At 39.2% G+C, this 21,947-nt stretch overlaps 3 protein-coding genes across 3 annotated transcripts; 1 reads left to right on the top strand and 2 right to left on the bottom strand.

Moving 5' to 3' along the window:
* Positions 1-1,668: 1,668 nt before the first annotated feature.
* Positions 1,669-7,706, top strand: LOC141910831 (5'(3')-deoxyribonucleotidase, cytosolic type-like). Its single transcript, XM_074801670.1, has 3 exons — positions 1,669-1,777; positions 3,339-4,081; positions 5,781-7,706. Coding segments are annotated over exons 2-3 (672 nt in total). The 5' UTR covers positions 1,669-1,777; positions 3,339-3,411; the 3' UTR covers positions 5,783-7,706.
* Positions 7,707-8,248: 542 nt separating this feature from the next.
* LOC141910481 (melatonin receptor type 1A-like) lies at positions 8,249-10,906 on the bottom strand. The gene is made up of 4 exons (XM_074801172.1): positions 10,742-10,906; positions 10,021-10,138; positions 9,510-9,636; positions 8,249-8,885 (listed from the first exon to the last, which is right to left on the bottom strand). Exons 1-4 carry the CDS (start codon positions 10,904-10,906, stop codon positions 8,249-8,251), a joined length of 1,047 nt encoding a protein of 348 aa, XP_074657273.1.
* Positions 10,907-13,951: 3,045 nt separating this feature from the next.
* On the bottom strand, positions 13,952-16,169 carry LOC141910480 (melatonin receptor type 1A-A-like). Its single transcript, XM_074801171.1, has 3 exons — positions 16,067-16,169; positions 15,418-15,544; positions 13,952-14,585 (listed from the first exon to the last, which is right to left on the bottom strand). The coding sequence occupies exons 1-3, from the start codon at positions 16,167-16,169 to the stop codon at positions 13,952-13,954; spliced, it is 864 nt and encodes a 287-aa protein (XP_074657272.1).
* Between the last annotated feature and the right edge of the window lie 5,778 nt (positions 16,170-21,947).

The following is a 21,947-nucleotide window of genomic DNA, read 5'->3' as shown; positions in this document are numbered from 1 at the left end:
ATGTATTTAGATTGGGCAGCCAACACGAGTTAGGCCTAACCCCAACCATTCAGGTTGGTTGATAGATTGTTAGTGTGAACCGGAACTGAAATGTCCAATTATGTTCTTAGATCTTTAAAAAAACCCAGTAAATTCGACCGATTATTCAAATGTAGTTTGTGCTTAATTTCCAATTTAGAAATTCCAACCCCCTGTTTCGTTCCGGCCAAGTGTGATTAGTTCGCGAGGGTACGCCGCATCATAATAAATTAAAAATGAAATCACATCTACCAATCTAATGAACAAGATTAAATGTTCTTTTTGAAGATTGAAGATCTGACTGGACGTAGAGAGAAGTGTACTTACTGTTTAGAATGTAGTTATAGAATAGCAGTGAAGTCGGACTAAAATTCTGGCACGAGCCTGAGTACAGATGACACATTCCATTGTCCGGTTTTTCCTCATATATAATGGTCGGCATCGATCATTCGTCACACAGTCGCGAGTGCATTATCTGAGACTTACTACGGAACTTCTGTTAATAGAATCAAGACCGCGGCAGAACCCATCTTTGACAGGGGATATCCCGTTTTTTTCTAGATGAATAGAGAAAAAAAAACGAAGTTTAGATTCATACTCTTGGAATTAGTGCAAACACGATCCGTGAATCAGTAGTTCGTCCGTTGTCACAATTAGTTCATTTTCAATGATCAGAACTGGATTTTTGGACTCATCAATCCATATATTATCACAACACCCCCCAAATACACAAAACTACTCATTCTTCTACTTAGATACCGATATAGTCTTCATAAATAATTGATTTATTTAAGAGTTCATTTAGATTTGATTGAAATTTAGAAGAAATCGAACGGGGACGACCAACCATCTACTAGCAAACCTGACGGATTCTCACCTGCCATAAGTGGAATGCTCGATTGCAACAGTAGCACTGCGGGTACCCCATTATGCCGAAGACTGCAAAAATAGTCCCAACTCAATTTAGTTACCGTCTTTAGTTTGAAAGTGATAGTTTGAACTGTAGATACCGTTGTAAAACTTGTTATCCGTCTATTTATATACTAGATTTGAAAAGTACAGTAACACAGCATAAGACAATATTACAGGCAATAGTGTCCATAATTGCTTGGCTTTTTGGTACTCAGTAAACTTACTGGAGTAGTCATCACTCGATGACCAGAGGCCATAGTTTTCATTTCAGCAAGCGGCCACGTGCAACGGTGCAATTATAGCAGTGAACAGAAACGGAGGAAAGTTTCGCACGGAATTCAAAAGTTTATCAGAAACGTGAAATTGTGTCTGATATATTGTTTAAAAGGAAGCAAACACAGGCGATGGATTCATGGGTTCACAGGGTCCTCCGGCGCTGGTTTAGCAATCCGCGGCCAATTTGATCGCCTCAAGATCAACAAATTCCCTATTTCTTCGATTGACCTTCGCGATTCTTGAAATAGCGGTAAACGCCTAATTTGGTGAAAAAACCAAGGTCCCAACCGTGCCAGTTTAGGCGAGCGGGTTCTATGCGGATTCCTTCGTAAGGTAAACCTTCATATGCAATCAAACATTGTGTACTAACCGACCTTAACTCCGGCTTCCATATCCAAACATTGTGTATTTTTTTTCCCTAAGCGATGTCGCAATGTTCAATTCAAGTCAATTCAATTCAATGTTTGAAAGACTGTTGACGCGAATGTCATCGAATTTCAGAAGAGGATTGCATCACATTCATTGCCTAATATTAGTGATCTCACTGGAGAAATCTGGTCTTCATTAATTGGTGAGTAATCAAATGTAATATCTTGGACGTTTGTTATTTGTTTTTACGAAAATATGTCCCGAGCTGGTGCTTATCATTTTTGAATTGAAAACGCTGTGGCTACTCGCACAGGGACTTGTCACAATTGATAGTGAATGAATAAAACCAATATCAATGACCAGGTCCACTATCCCTGTATAATATAAAAAACAAGGGTGGCAACAAATTGTCAATCTGACAATGACTTCTCCACTTCAATCGACTGTAATTCCAAAATTCTCAACCGATTCACATGAAATAAGCTTTAATACAACCTAGAAGACTTTCTGCTTCCAACGAGCCTTTAACCACCACCTAGGACAATTATCTCACAACGAAATCACCGTTTTTGGACGAGAGATAGCTCAAATTGGAGGTGTACCGATTCTATGGTGGACAGCAAAATGGTCGTATTTTTGCCACCATTGTTATTTTATTATACAGTAGCAGGGATACTGGTACCCCCATCATTGGTCTCATCCATTATCAATCGTGACAAGTCCCTGTGGCTACTCGTACCGACCCGTACGGATTAGTCTGGAGGCTATTCGTACGGAACTTGGATCTGTACGCTAATAACTGTAGCTGATTGGCCGATTAACGCTGCGCATGCGTACAGAGGTGCACGACTTAGAAAATTCAAGAAAAGTGTGGATAATAGAGTTAGAGAAAAATAGCGGATCGAGCGAGACTCGAACCCGGGCTAGAAAATTACTAGCGCAGCATCATTCCATTAGACCACCGAGCTCGCTGACAGTCAGTCTAATGTTTTAACTACATATTGCCTCACCTTACCCTAACCCTATACCTTCCCGTACACATAATTCCACAGTTATCCGACGGGTGCGTACGAATAGCCCACGGAATTATTCGTACGGGTCCGTACGAGTAGCCACTTCGTTTTGAAAATCATGGCTGTTTATTTTCCATACGATCTGAAGGAAGGCAGTGAAGCCCACACTCCTGGGTCCTGACAACAATGTAGTTGTAGTATATCTTTTGAATACCAGGGCCAGGTGTTATTGACTGGTATTAACTGTTACCAAGGGCTTAATAAGTTCATTTTCAATTGAGTTTACCCCCCTCCCCCGGTAAAGTTAATACCAGTCTATGAGATTTTTTTTACAAAAGATATGAATGTTGGGCCCTATGGATATACCACTAATGACTAATAACTCCGAGTCCAGTCCAGTCCAGTGCCTATGATAATTAGCCTCTGTATACTTGACTAATTACTGCTGGCTGATAGGAATTTTGACTTTTTGACCCTTGGTCTTGTCCTCTGCACTAGAAATTTAACTTTACCAGAGTAGGCTACCGTATATAAGTAAATAGTGTAGTGTGCCCTCTTGTAAAGCGTAAAATGACTCAATTTTAGAATTATAATGAATCTGATGACCTCATTATCTGTAAATGTACAGATCGGCATGTCAGTCATAGGAATTGTGCAATCCATTGAATAACTTAACTTTTGGGATCGAATTCTAATCGGTGTTTCTTTAGCCTATAACGAAGTTTTACTGTCCTTTATTTCATTATCTAGGATTTGACTGGTATTTCGAAAAAAAGAAAAAATCAGCGCGAAAAAGGCCGCTGGCGCATGTGCGTGAACGAACATGTCATCAAGTGTCAACAATGACGATGGTAGCCGTAACAACGTCGGTACGAGACGCCGCAACGGGCCGATACACGAGCGTAAAAAGGTGGTCGTGCTGGTCGACATGGACGGCGTGCTCGCCGATTTCGAGCTGAACTTGTTAGAATCATACCGAGCGGCGAACCCGGACGAGCCGTTCGTGCCGCTCGACGAGCGCCGCGGCTTCTGGGTGAACAAACAATACCGCGGGCTGCGCGACGACCTCGCCGACCGCATCATGGACGTCGTGCACGCGAAGGGGTTCTTCTTGAACAACGAACCGATCGTCGGCGCGGTCGCCGCCGTCAAAGAACTCTCGGCGATGGACGGCGTCGAGGTGTTCATCTGCACGAGCCCGGTGACGACGTCGTACGAGCACTGCGCGCCCGAGAAGTACGCGTGGATCGAACAGTATTTCGGTAGCGACTGGCTGCGTCGGATTATCCTCACCACCGATAAGACGGTCGTCGGCGGCGACGTGCTCGTCGACGATAAGATGGATATACACGGCGTTCGTTCGCGGCCGTCTTGGGAACACGTCGTGTTTACGGCGCCGGCTAACGTGCGTGTCGACGCCGGTGACCGGTTGCGGCTGGAGACTTGGGCCGATCTGCCGAAGTTGAAGAGTCTTATCAAGTCGAAGCTAGCGTGTAAGTATCTTGCGGAAGCTGGGATTTAGAAGTTTTAGAAAGGGGTAGGCCGAATTATTAGAATAGGCACGTTTTTTTAGAATAGGCACGCTTCAAGGTAATGTCTTGATATTTGGGTTACACATGTATCTACCCTAGACACATTTTCAGCCCAAAAACTGGCCCTGTCAGATTCAAGATGGCCGACTGGCAGCCATTGTTGTTCGCCAAAATGAGCACTTTTTACACATTTTTGAACTTTTTGAGGGAAATTTTGAAGACGCGTTGATCAATTACCTTGATCTTTCGGATATATGTGAATTCCCCCAGGGTTCATCAGCATAAGAAAAATTGGGTCGATCGGACTCAAGATGGCCGTCCTATGACCTTTTTAGTGCCCTAAAATGTTAATTTTGGCCCAAATTCTGAGTCCTGTAGCTTCCTACTGGTTTATCATTTCTCATTGCAATTTGTGATGGGTATTCTTTGGAAAGGGATGTTTTATACCTGAGACAGGTATTTTTCATCAGCCAATTATGACGCAATTGGCGGCCATCTTGGTGTCAGCAGTACTCATTCGTAAGTGGGAAAAAGTTTTTCCACATTATATTGATACCTAAGCGTATTTTGTTACCACAATCATTTAGAAAGTTGTAGCTCATAACGTGTTCTATGATTGTGGTGAGTTTCAAGGTCATTGGTTTTTGTATATGGCCACGAGGGGGCGTTGAATAATGCAATATCTTATCGTATTTCTATATTATATTCGTATCAATGCATATTTTGTAACCACAATCAATTGCAAAGTTGGTATATGGAAAAAAGGTAATTGGATTTCGTATATGGCCACCAGGGGGTGTTGAATAATACAATATCTTAGCATTTCTTTATTATATTCGTACCTAGGCATATTTTGTTACCATGATCAATTGCAAAGTTGTAGTTCATGACATGTTCTATGATTGTGGTGAGTCTCAAGGTCATTGGGTTTTGAATATGGTCACCAGGGGGCATTGAATAGTAGAATGACTTAGTATTTCCTTATTATATTGGTACCTAGGCATATTTTGTTACCATGATCAATTGCAAAGTTGTAGTTCATGACATGTTCTATGATTGTGGTGAGTTTCGAGGTCATTGGGTTTTGAATATGGTCACCAGGGGGCGTTGAATAGTAGAATAACTTAGTATTTCCATATTAAATTGGTAACGAGGCATATTTTGTTATCACAATCAATTACAAAATCGTAGCTGCTGACATGTTCTATGAGTGTGGTGAGTTTTAAGGTCATTGGTTTTTGTAAATGGTCACCAGGGGACGTTGAATATTGAAATTGTTAGATTGTTGAGCATTTGAAACCACTTCCCAAGTGGGCATGGTGTCCCTGGACCCCTAGTTAAAGAATTACCATGGGTTATCTCACAAAAAGTTTCACGTCCATTTAAATCGAAATTGAATATTTGAAACACTATTCAGGACCCTAAGAAAACAATTGTTTGGGGCAAATAATCACTTAATTTTCCCTGTTAAAAGATTTGAAAAGTTTTCACATTATTAATTTCCAATTTTCTCCTGCCTTATTGCGAGGTACCCTAAATCTGCCACTGTTCCAAAAAAAGCTAAATTCTAATAGCAACTGACTGCGGAAGGTTGACTCGACTCGAATGTAGCTAACACTCAGGCTGTGAACTAATGACATGTTACCCTTTCTCTTTACAGAAAGCTTTATTAGGAAAAGAAACTACGGATCATGAAACGGCGGACTGAAGCCTCGCGGGCGTCATCCATCATAGGCTAACTCAATACCACGATCACGTGTTTTTTTTTTTTAACGGAGCCCGGTTCAACAGCGATGGCCCAGAGTAGATCTCCGAGAAGACACCTTATTTTAGCTCATTAACATAATTTATTCTTATCGATCTATGTGCGCGTATAATTTATTTCTAAGACACGGTCTTAGATACTTAGCTAAACCCGTCAGGACTGGGGATTTCGGTTTAAGTTTAGAGAAATGCAAGTTTTTTTATTCAGATATTTGTATTGCTAAACATATCATTAGATACAATAGACTCTTTCTACGGTTGGGGTAGGGTTAAAGAGTAAAGACGAAAGTAGGTCTTTTAGAACTGCCTCCTATGCTTTTAACCCAAACAATCATAGAAAGTATTTTACAAGACACATTCCCGGGGTTTTGCGAATTATAGCTAATCACGAATCAAAGGTTATAGCTACTAAGTGACTTATCGTGATTGTAGTGATTGTCAATGCAAAAGTTGTCATTTAAATATCTCGTCATAATTTAACTGAGTCAATTGAAGTTATTGAAGATGATAAGGTCATCATTAGTAAACATTGCGAAACAAAAATGATACCTTGTTTCTCCTAATCGGCCAGGTCACTTTTGTAAACTGCTATAGAATTTGTAATCAGTTTATTTGTGTAACTGCCGAGTCCATTGTTGTCGTAAGCTTGGTCATGACTTGAAGATATTGATCTACAAGGAATATGTAATAGCTAACTACCGGTAATGATAATTTTGCTGAATTGGTGAAGTCGTTAATGGGGTGTCATGATAAGTAACTAATCGGAATTTTACTGAATCGTTTGAGTCATCGACTGTTTGAGTATTTGAATATATCCCCCTAAAAATTATATCATTTTTGGTGTAAATTCCGTGGCCTGGGTTCAGTTTCATAAAAAGATTTAAGCTGAAATCAGTTAAGTTTGAATTGTTGTCCTCGTGACATAGATAACGTGCAGTAACCAATAGCGAATACACCTGAAATTTTAGTTAAAAATGTTCGTGAAAGTGGCCGGAGATGCTTCTTTGCCGTTTGTGTTTTACAGCGTACATTGAACTTTGTGATGGAAAGGAATCCCGAGAAAGGATTTTGTCAATTTTACGCGATCAGTAACCATATCAGTCTCATCAGTCCTCATTCGTCGATGGGGAAAAGGTGGTTTTTTATTATGAGGGGATGTGGACGTATTTTAACTTAATATCTGATGATTCGTACTGGTTTAAAATAAATAAAACCCGACGAATAGTAGGTTAACTAGTTATACTACGATTAGTAGATTCGTCGGGTGAATGAATGAGTCACTCATTCGCCTGATGAAGCTACTAAAATGTAGCAAAAGCTCTCGCGTCAAATAAACTCCTTAACCTATGAAGTGCTATTTATATCGTTGTATTTGTTCTTGATATCTGACGATTATTGTCTTAAGCATTGTCAAAGGACACATATCCTTACCACATGGTATCGGGGTGACCAAGTCTTGTTCCCACCATAGAGGATGTTGAATAGTGAAATAACGTGGGTGTTATCATTTATATTGGTACCTATACATATATTTTATGTTACCGAAATCAATCGCAAAGTTTAAGATCATGATACGTTATATGATTGCAGAGAGTTTTTATAGGTCGTTTGTTTCTGTTTTCGTCACCAGCAGGGATTGAATAGCGAAATTCCCAGATTGTCAGGTATTTCACCGAGTGGGCATGGTGTCCCTGGATGCCTTATAGTTTCTTCTGGGAAAACTCTTTTCGATCTATTTCTTTACATTTGACCTCATAACTACCACCGATTGTGATTTCTAATCTCTGAAATTTGTGTAAAACTAACCGTCTCTAAACTTGTCTTCAAGTGTTCAATAAAGTAATTGAAAATCTTCATCAATTTTAATTCTTCAATTGACTTTAATCGTTTGCAGCAAAAAATTATTTGTCCAGTCACAGTCCGTAGCCAATCGAGGAACTTATCAAGACAAGTATTGGCCATTTATGGACTCAAGTCAACGCTGAGCAATTCGAACTGAGTAGATGGGAACATTGTTGTTGGTCCTAGGAGCTGATCCAGCCTTAGTTTAAATAAGGGGGCAAATCCTTCTTCGCTTAAGTAAGCCTTGCCTTACTCGGACGCAACGAACTTTGGACAAAAATTAAGTGATTTTTATGACTACTTAACATGTTTTCTTAACTCTGATTTCGCTTGCATTGTTTCTAAAGTCCCAGCTATGCGAGGTTTACTGTATTAACGTACAAACATGGATATTTGAAAATGGATCGCCTTACCGAGCATCAAAGCATGACCTATAGTTTTAGAGTCCGTGACTGTGATTCTAAAACAAAATGACCCGCAGTGATGTAGGAAATGGGCCCTAGATCCACCCCCCTGTTTTCGTCATCTTGTGGTACTCGGATTGTGTTTACGAACATTGCGTTTCTTGTTAAGTAATTTGCATAGTAAGATATCCTTGTAAGCTTCGCGAAACATTCGGTTAGTCGCTCCGTATAGCAGGCTGTTGACGGCCGAGTTGGCGTGACCTAGATTCAGGAAAATCAGCACCATCCATTTCGGATAGCGGTTTGTCATATCGACGATGTTCATCACCGACCAAGGCAGCCACATGATGACGAAGATGATGAATATTATGAAGAATGTTTTCGCAAGTCTGGTGGCCGTATCGTCAGCCTTACCACCTCCCATTCTGTTAGCCACCGAGCCTGGTGCGGAAAACGTGTTCAATTCGCGTTTGCTGCGCCAGACGAATAGAAATATACGGCTATAGGCGACGAACACGATGATTATAGGCAGGATGAAACAGCCCATGTTGAATACCGAGCACCAGAATCCGGCCAGACGATCCCAGAAACACAGCATGACCTTGTCGTCGAACACGATGCTGCAGTTGAACCAGCCGAATATCATCGGGAAACACAAAACAAACGAACAGGACCAGATCACCAAACACATGCAAACGGTCGTCGTCGTCGAGTAGTACTTGCGGTAGAAATTGTTGTGGCACAAAAAGAACAACCTACGGAAAAATTGGAGAGGAAAAAAAGTTAAGAATGTGCACATTTGCAACTATTCTGATTGCGTGTACAGTCAACCTCGCAAAACTCTTCACTCTAACTGTGAATGACTATAACTACTTACTCGAATGACTACTTTCACATTTGGAAAACTGAATTGGAAGTGACGGCCTAGTGATGTCGTTACGCTTATAGGACAGACTGTATAGTCAATGGCCAATTGTACTCGTGGTCTACTGGTTAGCATACTTGCTTTTCACGTTAGTGACCCGGGTTCGATACCTGGTGCGTCCACGGTCACTTCTTATCGTAACAGTATGATTGACCGGGTATCCAATTTTCACTAACTTAGGTGTAATGCATGGTGACATCGCTCAGCGGATATAGACCTTTTTTGGGCTCAGTTAAGATATTCCTAGGTGCTAAATGAAGAAAGAGATGAGCTGAAGGCACCCGCCCGAAGTATCTTTAATTACACCGTTACCGTATTAGTTAAGTGTCTCTGTAATGCCTAAAAACCAATTGGACTTGGATCCTCAAATTCTTTGGGATCAGAATTCCCGGTGATTTTACAAGTGGCTGGCCTGTAATTTTGATTAGTTAACCCTCGACATCTCTATAGTTACCTATCCAGCGCAATAGCGGCCAGACTGAATGCGGACGTGAAGCAGAATACACCGCATAAATAGCCGCACAGGTAGCACAACCATTCCAACTCCAGTTCGATGTAGATTTTGTGACCGAACAAAACCCCTGAGAACGAAAAATGGCAAAACATGACCTGAGTGCGCGACACAGCAATTTTAATATATCTAACGAAAAACGGGTTTGTATTAATACCAAGAGTACTTAGAATAGGAAGGGCCCAAAACATAGGCCTAGTCGTAATACTGGTACACGAAGAGCGAGAGATATGTGTAAGAAAATGGATGATTTTGTGTGCGTTTGGAGTGATTCTCAAAACAAAGTAACAAGCAATTATGTTATCATGACAAAATAGGGGCGGCGTTCCTTGTTAGCCCCCCCCCCATAAATCCCCCTGTGATATATCGAACGAAATACTCGTGGGCCCCAAAGTGAAAACAAAAAAGGTCGATTAATCAGTGACTATAAAGTGAAAAATGATATTTAACTCACCAGCTATGTTGTTACCGTCGACAAGTAGCGTCACTCCTAAATCCGCTATCGCTAAATTGATAATGTACACGTTGCCGGATGTCTGGAGACGCTGATTGGTCGTTACGGCTGCTATGATCTGAAATAATTTGTATAATATGCAAATGTTACGTACAGACGTATATGGCATATAATGAAAAATTTTATCATAGTTAAAAGGGAAAACGTTATGAGTAAGATTTTTGGTGACAAGTATTATGGAACTGCGTTCACAGTCAAATTAAACCCACACAATTGTTTAACTGGGTTCAGAGTCAAATTAAACCCACACAACTGTGGAACTGAGTTCACAGAGTCAAATAAAATCCACATTACTGTTGAAGGGTTCAGAGTTTAACTAAACCCACACAATTGTTGAACTGGGTTCAGAGTCAAATTAAACCAACACAACTGTGGAAGGTGATCTTTAATCATATTAAACCTTCACTACTGTGGAACTGGGTTCAGAATCAAATTAAACCAACACAACTGTGGAACTGAGTTCAGAGTCAAATAAAATCCACATAACCGTGGAACTGAGTTCAGAGTCAAATAAAATCCACACTGATGAAGGGTTCAGAGTTAAACTAAACCCACACAACTGTGGATCTTGGTCCAGACTTGACTAAGATTGAAGACTCGCAAATGCAGTTTTAAATTGAATACGCACGACTGTCAAACTGGATTCAGATATTGTACTTACAAGAAGATTTCCGAAAAATCCGACCACGATGAAGATGAACAGATAGAAAATCATATAAACTGTCATAGCGAAATGCTCCTGCCAATAGTTACCGTGACGTAACGACGATGTTCCATTTCGACTCCAGACGCGAAAATCACGAAACAGATCGTTCAGAACCAACATCTCGCATACCAGTTTAAGCGCTAGTTCGGAGTTGCCGTAAAATGAATCGAATCTACTCGGGAACGAAGAATCTTGTGCGCGATAGAGTTGTCGGACGATTCGACTGTCAGCACAGTGACCACCAAAGTAGGACGACGACGACATCGACGTCGTTGGCCAGTCGGAAAAGCATGGATATGCTTCGAAAAAACAGACACGTTACTACTAGAGGGAGCGCGGCTCACGAAATATAGGTAAGCTTACTACAAAGCCAGCCAGGCCGCTGTGCACCCGAGGTTACAAGCCCGAAATCTATCGTAAGATCGAAGGTTGAAGACGGTAGACGATTCGGCTAGTTTTGAGGTAACGTCGCACGCCCGCACCGAGCCACTCCGTCCACTCCAAAAAATGGACTCTGCATCGCTCCGAAATACTCGGCGATTCAGGATTAACACCGTACTATATTCGATCGACTATATCATTATTTCGTTACGTCAGATTGTGCAGAGCCTGGAAGCTCACTAACTGGTATTTTTACTTGTTAGCTGACTAGATCGGTTGACACCTGCGCGTAAAGTATTACTGTTTAAAAGTAACCGGTCGACGAATTTAGTTTCATCATTAGTTTCTTGCGAAACTACGCGTATAGATTACGAATGAATATTAATTTTCATGAGATTAAGGTAGCTCGAAATGTAAGCGAATATCTTTCCAAATACATACATATTTTTGATCGTCAGAGAATTTCAGACTATGTTTGAATTAAGTTATTTCAGGTAGTGATGCAGCGCGTGTATTGAGATTTCAGTTACATTGGCCGTCAAGCCTATGCAGTAGCAAACTGGGAATCAAGTCGCGATTTTCCTCCAAAATGACACCGTGAACAGTAAAGAGTCCCGTCGTTAGGTTAAATCGGATTATTCTTGGAAAACCCGATGGTAAGGTAAAGCAAATGAATTAAAAAAGTGTGAAGAACCAAGCAACTAAACGGATCGCTGTAGTTCGGTCCTAGTTCTAAGATGGCCGACACTGTTATTGAAATGAGTTAGACCGAGGTAGTCGTAGCTGTATTCAACTATTAGTTACGATAGTCCAGCTAACTAGAAACATCGACGTTCATCCAGCGAAGCGAACCGTCCACCGCACACCGCTCCTAAGATTGACAACGCCAGATTAGAGTTGGGTTTCGTTTCAAACTAGTTTGGCTTGCCGAAAGTATAGGTCGCATTATTGCTACGACGCGGTGAAATCTCTGTGGCTGTTCTGTACTCGGAATTCTTACCATGTAAGCACAACAGGTGATCCACCAAAAGCCATGTTAGGCTAGAAAAAAATTGATATCTTGTTCCTCATTTCTGCTTGACTTAAAAGTTAACCAGGCCGGCCGCCTACATACTCAGTACATTAGTGTATCTAAAATCATAAATACGTATTTATATCCCCAATGGTTCATCAGCATGAGAAAAGTTGGGTCGATCAGAATCAAGATGGCTGTTCTGTTTAACTTTTTTTTTAGTGTACACAGGGTCAATTTTTGCTTGAAGTTTAAAGACCTTTAGCTTCCGAATGGTTTGCCATTTTTCAATGCAATTTGTGATGGGTATTCTTTGGAAGGTGATCTTTATCATATCAGATGGGTTTTGCGATCAGTCATTTATCAAGCATTTTACGGCCATCTTACTGGCATCCCCAATTCGTAGGTTGAAAAAGAAATTCACATAGAATTGGGACCACCCAATTATTTGTTCTTGCCACTTGAGGGAGTTGAAGATTGAATTAATACAATTTGTCTATTTATATTGGTACCTGTGTATTTTTGTAACAAAGCAATCAATTTCGAAGTGGTAGCTTAAGACATAATTCTAATTGTGGTGAGCATCAAGGTCATTGGTTTTGTATATGGTCACCAGGCCAGGGGCGTTGAATAGCTGACTTTAGTGTTCCATATTATATTGATACCTGTGCATTTTTTCCACGATAAATTACACAATCATAGCTAATCACATTTTTATGATTGTGGTGAGTTTTATTGTCCTTGGTTTCAGTCTATGTTCACAGGGGGCGTGACTATTCAAATTCTTAGATTGATGTCGAGCATACGGAACAACTTCCCGAGTGGGCATGCATGAGCAACGGATACAGTCGTTGCATGAGTTCCGTGGTTTCGAACCCATCCCTTTTTGGTCGAAGTGCCTTTTTCAAAAAGTGCTCATGCAAAAATCCGATGGCACAACATCGCGACCTCTCCCGAGAGATCGTGATGGAGGACCTTCATGAATAATTATCTGAAAATATGCCACAAAAAGAAAAGGCAGGGAACATCTAAGACAACAATATAATTACAGAAGAAATGATCACTTGAAATGGATGACGTTGAAACGGAATTTTGAAATTATTCGATGCTGAAAAAGAAATCGATTGTTGAAGTCATATAATCTGTACTTCGTCGTCTCGAAATTACTGATGGCTGCACTCGCAGCGAGAGTTATGGATACGAAAAAAATTCTTATTTCGGCCGTATAATCTGGATATATCAGTTTCTCATTGGTGCATTCTTACTCAATGGGTGAATACACTTTAGAGGTAGAGCATAGGTCACGTTTATCTCAATTTCTTTTTTTTACAAATGGGCGCTGCGAATGCTGTATCGTATGCTCGTAGTTTCACAGTAATTCATATGTGTTTCGAATGTTTACAAAGGGCACTGTAAATGTGCTAAACACACTAGAAGACATTGAACTATCAATATTTTGCATTAGAGCGCATTGACAATGTTCTGTACGTAGATCTTGTGTGACGACTTTCGTTGATCATCCCGATCGATCGAGGAACATGCAGAAAATTAGAAAATCCAATCTGCTCTCATTTTTAGTGATTTACAGTGATTCTGATGCATTTAAAGTAGAATTTGTAGAAGAAATGAATTCTAATTCACTGTAGAAGCAAAAATGTCTAAAATTGTTATCAACAGGATAAATCGATTCAAAGACTCTCATGTGTCTTTCTTTCTGAACCGTGCCCCTCAAGATATGGGTGAACCCATCCCTTTCTACCATCTTGTATCCGCTAGTTTGTACTCGAAGTGCGACTACTAAGAGTGCGTTTCCTGTCACGTAATTTGCATAGTAAGATATCCTCGTACGCTCTGCGAAACGTGCGGTTAGTCGCTCCGTATATGAAGCTGTTGACGGCCGAATTTCCGTGACCTAAATTCAATAATACCAACACCACCCATTTTGGATGGCGGTTTGTCGTACCGACCATATTCATCACCGCCCACGGCATCCACATGATGACGAAGACGATGAATATTATGAAAAATTTTTTCGCGAGTTTGGTTGCCGTATCGTCGGCCTTACCGCTACCCATTCTATTAGCCGCCGAACCAGGCGCCGAGAACGCGCTCAATTTGTGTTTGCTCCGCCAGACGAATATAAATATACGACTATAGGCGACGAACACGATGAGTAAAGGTAGAACGAAGCAACCCATGTTGAATAACGAACACCAGAATCCGGCCAGACGATCCCAGAAACACAACATGACCTTGTCGTCGAACACGATGCTGCATTTCAACCAACCGAATATCATCGGGAACCGCAACACACACGAACATAACCAGATCACCAAACACATGCAAACGGTCGTTTTCATCGAGTAGTACTTGCGGTAGAAATTGTTGTGGCACAAAAAGAACAACCTACGGAAAAAATCGGAGGAAAATACTCAGCGCACTTGCAACGATTCCGATTGGAGCCAACCTTGTAAAGTCAACCTCGGATAAGTCGTCACCGAGGACTGTGAAAAGAAACGAAAGTTATCCAAATGACTACTTGTTTTTGGCAAACTGAAGTGGAAAAATAAATTTGAACTAAAAGAATTTACGAGATGATGTGGTGAGTTATTTAGTTTCCCGAGTTTTGCTGTATCTCCATATTTGACTGACATAGCTGTAGTCTATGGAAACGCCACTGGGCGTCTGTATGTCATTTTTGGTTCAAATGGGGAATATCTCGAAGTGTATGCAGAGCAATAGCTGGCACGAATGGTATGTTTGTCGCATTCCGCAAATCGGTAAAAACTTCGTAATGCACAAAACAAGGCAGGTCTTGCATTTTCAAGATTCCACGGGACAGGTTGATCTAGCTTGTCATTTTTATTAGCTTAGCCCACCCGCTCAATATTAAGTAATAATTTTTACCTATCCATCTCGCTTCGGTAGGGGTTCGAACCTGATGGCGCATCGCTTGACCCAGCCACGGCAAAAACCCTGCTTCTCTGACCCGAGTGTGCAGATACATGCACAGGTTTGCCGCAAGAACACCTGCGCCACCAATCTGATTGCCATTGTATAATCGCCGAGGCAAATTTCACGGTTAAACTATGAATGGAAAAAACCCGGGCTGAAATAACGCGGGGCTAATATGATGACTTAATCTAAGCTACACTTGTAGCTGCGCACTAGGGTTTATCAGGCAGGGTTTCATCTCACGATGCGATCAGGTTCGAATCCCGGCCGATGAGAATGTTACCTATCTATTGCGATGGCGGCCAGACTGAAGGATGAGGTAAAACAGAATACACCGCATAGATAGCCACACAGGTAGCACAACCATTCCAACTCCAGTTCGATGTAGATTTTGTGACCGAACAAAACTCCTGTGAACGAAAGTGACGAAACATGACACTGAGTGCGATACAGCAATTATAATATGTAACAAAAATCGGTGAGTTGGAATCATTGCCCTCATTGGCAATGTGAATGAAAATTGAACCCTCGTGTGAAAGTGTGAACGTATCGAATGCAAAAATAAGATGATATCGATTTTGTTACGGGGGCGGATTTAAGGGATGGTGTCAGGGGTCCGGACCCATTGAGGTCGCCCTGGGGGATTGTTCAAACCTGCACATTGGAAAATAATACTTCCGATAATGGCATCTCTTCTTCAAAATTAACTAAAACCATGATCCCACCCCTATATGACACCCGCCTTTCTCTGAAAAAAACCTTAGTCTTTACTTCTGGACTCCTGCCTTCCGATTTCCCTAGATCCGCCCCTGGTCTTACTAGCAATGATATCTCGGATTCCGAACAGATGCGTTATTCGTGGTAATCAATGTCGAATAAACTTAAATTGATCCCAATTGAAGTAAAATTGAATGAAGTGATTTTTAACTTACCCGCAACGTTATTACCGTCGACCAGAAGCGTTACTCCCAAATCCGCTATCGCTAAATTGATTACGTACGCGTTGCCGGATGTCTGGAGACGGCGATTGGTCATTATCGCCGCTATAATCTGAAAAATTTGCATAATATGCTAGTATACGCCCGTAAACGAAAATTACCGCAGAAATGAAGAGGAAAAAGTAATAAGTAAGATTCGGTGGTGAGTATTATGTAACTTGATCCAAATAAAATTGAATCCAGAGCAGTATGGGTTTATGGTTTGATTGGCAGGTGTGTAAATGGATCCAAGACCCAGTTTCGCAAGAGGTTAACCCGATTCTTCATCGACATGTATGGATTAAAGTGTCAAACCGCATGGGTGATAGACATCCCACATAGAATATAAGATATATACACAGAATTCCACAGGTTGACTAAGTCACAACTGTATTTACGGTCAGATTTAACGTACACGACCATGGAACTGGATCCAGAGTAAAATTAGACCCACGCAACTGTGGAACTGAACCCAGTCAAATTAAACCCATAGTCAAATTAAACCCACACAGCTCTAGAACTGGATCCAGAGTCAAATTAAACCAACACAACTGTGGAACTGGATCCAGATTTAACGCGTTCTCAAATGTTTTGATACTTTCTCAGTTTGTATCAAAAATATTGCCGATTTTTGGTCCTTAAGTCCTGAAAAATGATAAATTTACAGTGTAAAATCGTACAAACGTGTCATCTATACCTCAAAACACTTTATTTCCTGACCAATTTATGATGTTATGTGTGGGCCATAGACCTCAATATCTGCCTGTGATCTCAACTTTCAATTAAGATTACGTAAGCTACTCGTGCCCAAAACGCGGCAGGCGCACAATAGAAAGTTACGCGCAGGGTACTTTTATTGTCGCCGACATAGAGGACCGATATTTTGCTAATTGGATTCGGGAGGTTTAAACCTCCCAAGGTCAATTTACTAAAATTGTGACCTTCAGGGAGATTCTACGAAAGGCCGATCGTTATCAATTTTGGTTGAACTTGATACCATAATGCTCGCTGGTTTTAATGTCAAACCATGTAGTCCATATTTGGTAAGTTGTAAATTACGTAAAACCGAAAGAAAAACCAATTATTGGATCGAGTTTTTCCTAATTACACGAATTACGTGAAATATCTAATAAATGAAATAAATGTATACACAATACCAATAAGAACAACCTGATTTGATTCTGTTCAGAATTCATTCCTATATTTTCGTCATAAAAATCGGAGGCAGTATTTCTCATTGATTTTTTCAATAGCGTCATTTCAGCCATGGACTGTAAAAAAACGTTACTGATTCCGTGGTTAAGCTCGTTTTCGAGTAAAATATTGCATTTGATTCATTTCTCGTTGTGGTTTTGTCAAAGCTATATTTTCACAGTCCGATCAGTGATACAAATAGCTAGTCAGTTACCAACGGTATAGCCAATAGTCTACAGAACCACCCGAACAGCGAAAATTAGCAAATTGTACCAGTGATACCAGTTTTTGTCATGATTTTATCGAACATGTCATTCAATAATCGATGTGATCGGGTAAAAACTCGCCCCGTAAAGGTCCCTTTCAGTAAAAATCCCCTTGTTAAATATACCCCAAGGTAAAGGCCCCAGGTAAAAAACCCGAATAAAGATTTTTCAGTGTCTAGTTGGATGTTCTTTTCTTGTTCCTCTGTATACCTGTATACCTTCTCTATCAGATAGAAATGTTGTTAACTGCAACTATCCGTTAATCAAACTGTTGAATTATTTTTGATAATCGGGAGTGATGAAAAGTTAGGAATGAAAATTAACGGTTTAGCTACTTATATATAGTTTAAAATCATGTGTTCTGCTTTAACAAATGCACTGTTTTATCTAAAAATATTATCTGACCCGAGTGCCTCAATCACAGTCCATCTCACTGATTACTTCATCACAAATAATCACCAGCCATTGAAATGTTTAATCCTCATACAATACAATACAATTATCTCAAATCTAAATTTCATGAGATAAATGCCCCTAGATTTCATAGGTTTTATTCCAACTGTTGCGACAGTCATATCAAAACTGGACCATTCATATCAATAGACGTTAAACTGGACTGTTAATATATGAAAAGTCTTTAAGGCCATATCATATATCTGAAGTGCGCTATGTTTTGCCTTGCAGTAATAATTTGATTTGTCACATGATTACTCCATATCTTCATATAATTTCCAAATAAACGAATACATTTCCATTGTTATGTTAAATGACATCAGCAAAAGCAAATAGACACAAACTACTACACTACTGTGTTTAGGATGGTTTAAGAGATTGGACGCCGATTGATACGAAAAGTAGATTTCATGCAATCATTTTCTTTCTTTAAAATCGTTGCGAATTAACGCGCGAGTGTTCGACTCTGGACGAACGGTTAATAGAATTTTATCGGGTTAGTCTTTCTATAGCCGACTAGCTATTGAATACCAGTGATTAAGCCATAAGTAAATAAAGAAGTTACTTGGGATGTTTAATCAATTGATGACAATGTACAAGTAAAACTAGGCCTATGAGACACCCGTAATGTAAAATGATATCATGCAAGATATTCATATAAGCGTATTTTAGTCCTGATTTGAATGAATGTACCCACATTTTAGGCAATGAATCGAGACTTGGTTTTATCCCATAGCGTCAGCGCTAGTACATGCTTGAGATGAGATTGTTGGTTTATATTTTGAACTCTGTAAAGACGTTTTGTACATTTAAGCGTGAATGACGCACTGTGATGAACTATGTACGAAATAACATATTAAATTCAATGAAAGAATCTTAATGTTCCAAAAGGAATATAAGTGTAGTTAAGATTAATAGTTGTTTTTTTTTCTTAATGAAAACCGATGATATAAAATAATTTAGCTTATTATCCCCAAAGTAAAAATCCCCCGGTAAAATATTCCCAATATTTGATTTAACTAACATAAAATCAACACAATTTATTATGTTCAAAAAAACTCAACTCATAGATTCAAGATTTTATTGCACTTCTTTTAACTGAAGATGATAGTAATGATGTATAGATGTATAATATGATGAACGAACGTTTGATGAGGAATAACTACTGTGGTTAGATACAATTCTCATTCTTAGGATACGAATCGGTTGATTGAATTCGGTCGTTGAAACTACTGGCTAATTTACAGTGGTCACTATTGAAACGATTAATTGAAGTGCCCTTGAAATCAAGATAGATTCCTGTTGCGTAAATTAACTAATTTTTAAGCGACCACCTTCTATTGTCGGTATTCGGTTAGCTCTTGGTTAGCCAGAGGTTTTACCATACAGACTCGGACTAGATGATTGAATTAAATCTTTGAATCAAAATATTGTCACTGGAGTAAATATATATTCCTTATTACACTTTCAGCAGTGATCATATTTTACATGTAAATTGAAGGTATTACTGTCATCTAAAGTTAATAAGGGATTAGAATCGCAAAATTTAAGTTGTTCAAAACCAACATGAAAATGAGAAGAAAATACACAATATCCGTGTATGGTGAATAACGAGACCAATCCCACAATGAATTCAGCTAAAAATCAAATGTTCTACGAGCAATGTTTCGGCTAATGCTATTAGCCATCATCAGGCCCCCGTCAACATGAAAATATTGATACGTAAATCGAATCCATATCATAAGCATACTATACCACAAGTTAAAAAGAGTTATTTAGTTCGAATTAAAATATAGTATGAATAAGAATATGAAAAGATAGTATGAATAAAAAGTTCATTAATTTCATTTATTCTATGAATTTATTTAAAGATTTATTTCATCAAAAGAGATCAATGCACAGTTAAATATATTGCAGTTGTATTGTGGATGAATATGTTTGAATAAATATCGTGCTTTCAAATGTTCTTGAAAAATCGCCAAGTGAGGATTTTACCTAGATTTTACCCCAGGCCCTAAATCCAGTAGGTTTATGGCGAAAGGTTAAGATTAGGAATGTATTAGCAATATGATTTTTTGAAACAGTATTTTGTCTCCCGATGATTTGATTTGCAGGTCAGACTTATTGTTGACCAAAGTTCTTAAAGTGAATCGCTTTAAAGTAATAAATATCAATGAAACAATATCATAAATTTTGAAGTGAGTTATTTTGTAATAATCCAATTTAAGTGCACTCCGATGCATGCTAAATTCTTATAAATTCATTTATAAATTCAATTTATACATTTTCCCTCCTCACTTGTAATTATATATTAGTTTTACTAATGAACATAACAGTGACTTGTGCCTAATGTCAATAAGCAGCGATTGGGTGCCGCCTTTCTGTGTTAATCTATCACGAAAGATTTAACTCGATTAGAGCCGCTGAATACGTATTTCTTTGCAGCCTAGAGTTTATGCATACATGTTCTAAATCAAGACAATATGCTCTATATCAGAGCCTATACTAAAGCATGCACTCATAATTCGTTGAAGAGTCCGAGGCTTAATTGTGAGAGTTGTTATACAATGAGTAATTAAATGGTGGGATTACAATGGGAGAGATCATTTCATCAGCCACATCGTTGCCCCAGGGAGTTAGTTATATTCGTTATAGCCAAAATACCTTGACCATGGACTCTAAAACGTCCATGACTTGACAGAATATAGAAATTTGCCCAGAAAAAGTTATGCATATTCCAACAAAAAAAGAATCAATAAAGACTTATATTTCTTGAATTTAAATGAAGAGACGAGTAGTACTTTAAAGGTTAACTATTTATTTCGACGCACGAGCTTTCGCTTCTGATGTATAGAAGCTTCAATGAGTGAATTATTAGAATTGGTACATTTAGTAAATTCCGGAAACAAAACCTAGTCTTAAGAACTACCATTAACCAAGTTTCAAAGAATTTTGTTCCCTTATGATATTGAATGGTATGAAATTGAAGTGTCCCTAATGATATATCTTTATGTAAGTTCAACTAACTTACCCAGTTAGTGATGATAGTTGAATAATTAACAAAATAATAGTTGGAATATCGTTTAGGACAAATTAGGATTTTACCGGATAAGTTTTTTCCTAATAGGCTACCTTTTTGAAGAGCATGCATCCTGAGATACGTATACAAAAATTCGTTTGACGCTAAATGCAGAGTTTTCACGGTAGAACATATTTGGACATCAATTAATCACGTGAAGGAGATGAAATGACAATTTGTCACTGCTGAGCTTATTTTCCTTCACTGAACTTTTTCTAAGTTTTTTCAATATTCTCTAATCCGATATTATATACGCTGCGTACTAACTGTACACAATTTCGGGTTTGGGTTGTTTTTGGAAAAAACAGATTCCCAGAAAATTGTAATTTTTGGGTTCTTGAAAACGGTCAATATGTTATAGCAGGTTAATGTATAAACCGCATAGAATAGCTACAATAAACAAAATGTATCCAGGAAAATATATATTTCAGAACACGATCGATTTCACTGAATTTAGCCTCATCATGTAGGATAAAATGAACTTCTGTTGATATTGCGATTGTGCTGTCGTTAGCTGTCGCATAGCTTATTCGAATCGCTATCGAAAGTAACAAAACAATGGTCACATGTGTCAATGAACTTATCGCTATTCGAAGTAATGGGCGTATTGCAAAATTTCTCAAGCACTTCGAATTTCCGATTGCTTAATCGCCAAATTTGCATTCGAAATATTAAGCCAATCTATTCTAATTCATACCTGGTCGTGTTATAAGCAATTCAAGCGTTTAGTTTGTACTTTAAAATAGATTTATTGATGAAATACAAAACAAGTCAAACAAACTCAACTAACTGACTACTGCTGAGTTATATATATTTGATGAAAGAACATATTCTAGTTACTGAC

This window comes from Tubulanus polymorphus, chromosome 9, assembly GCF_964204645.1.
Source record: "Tubulanus polymorphus chromosome 9, tnTubPoly1.2, whole genome shotgun sequence".
Taxonomy (NCBI): Eukaryota; Metazoa; Nemertea; class Palaeonemertea; order Tubulaniformes; family Tubulanidae; genus Tubulanus; species Tubulanus polymorphus.
The sequence above is the reverse complement of the archived record's forward strand: the minus strand, read 5'-3'. Positions and strand labels throughout refer to the sequence as shown.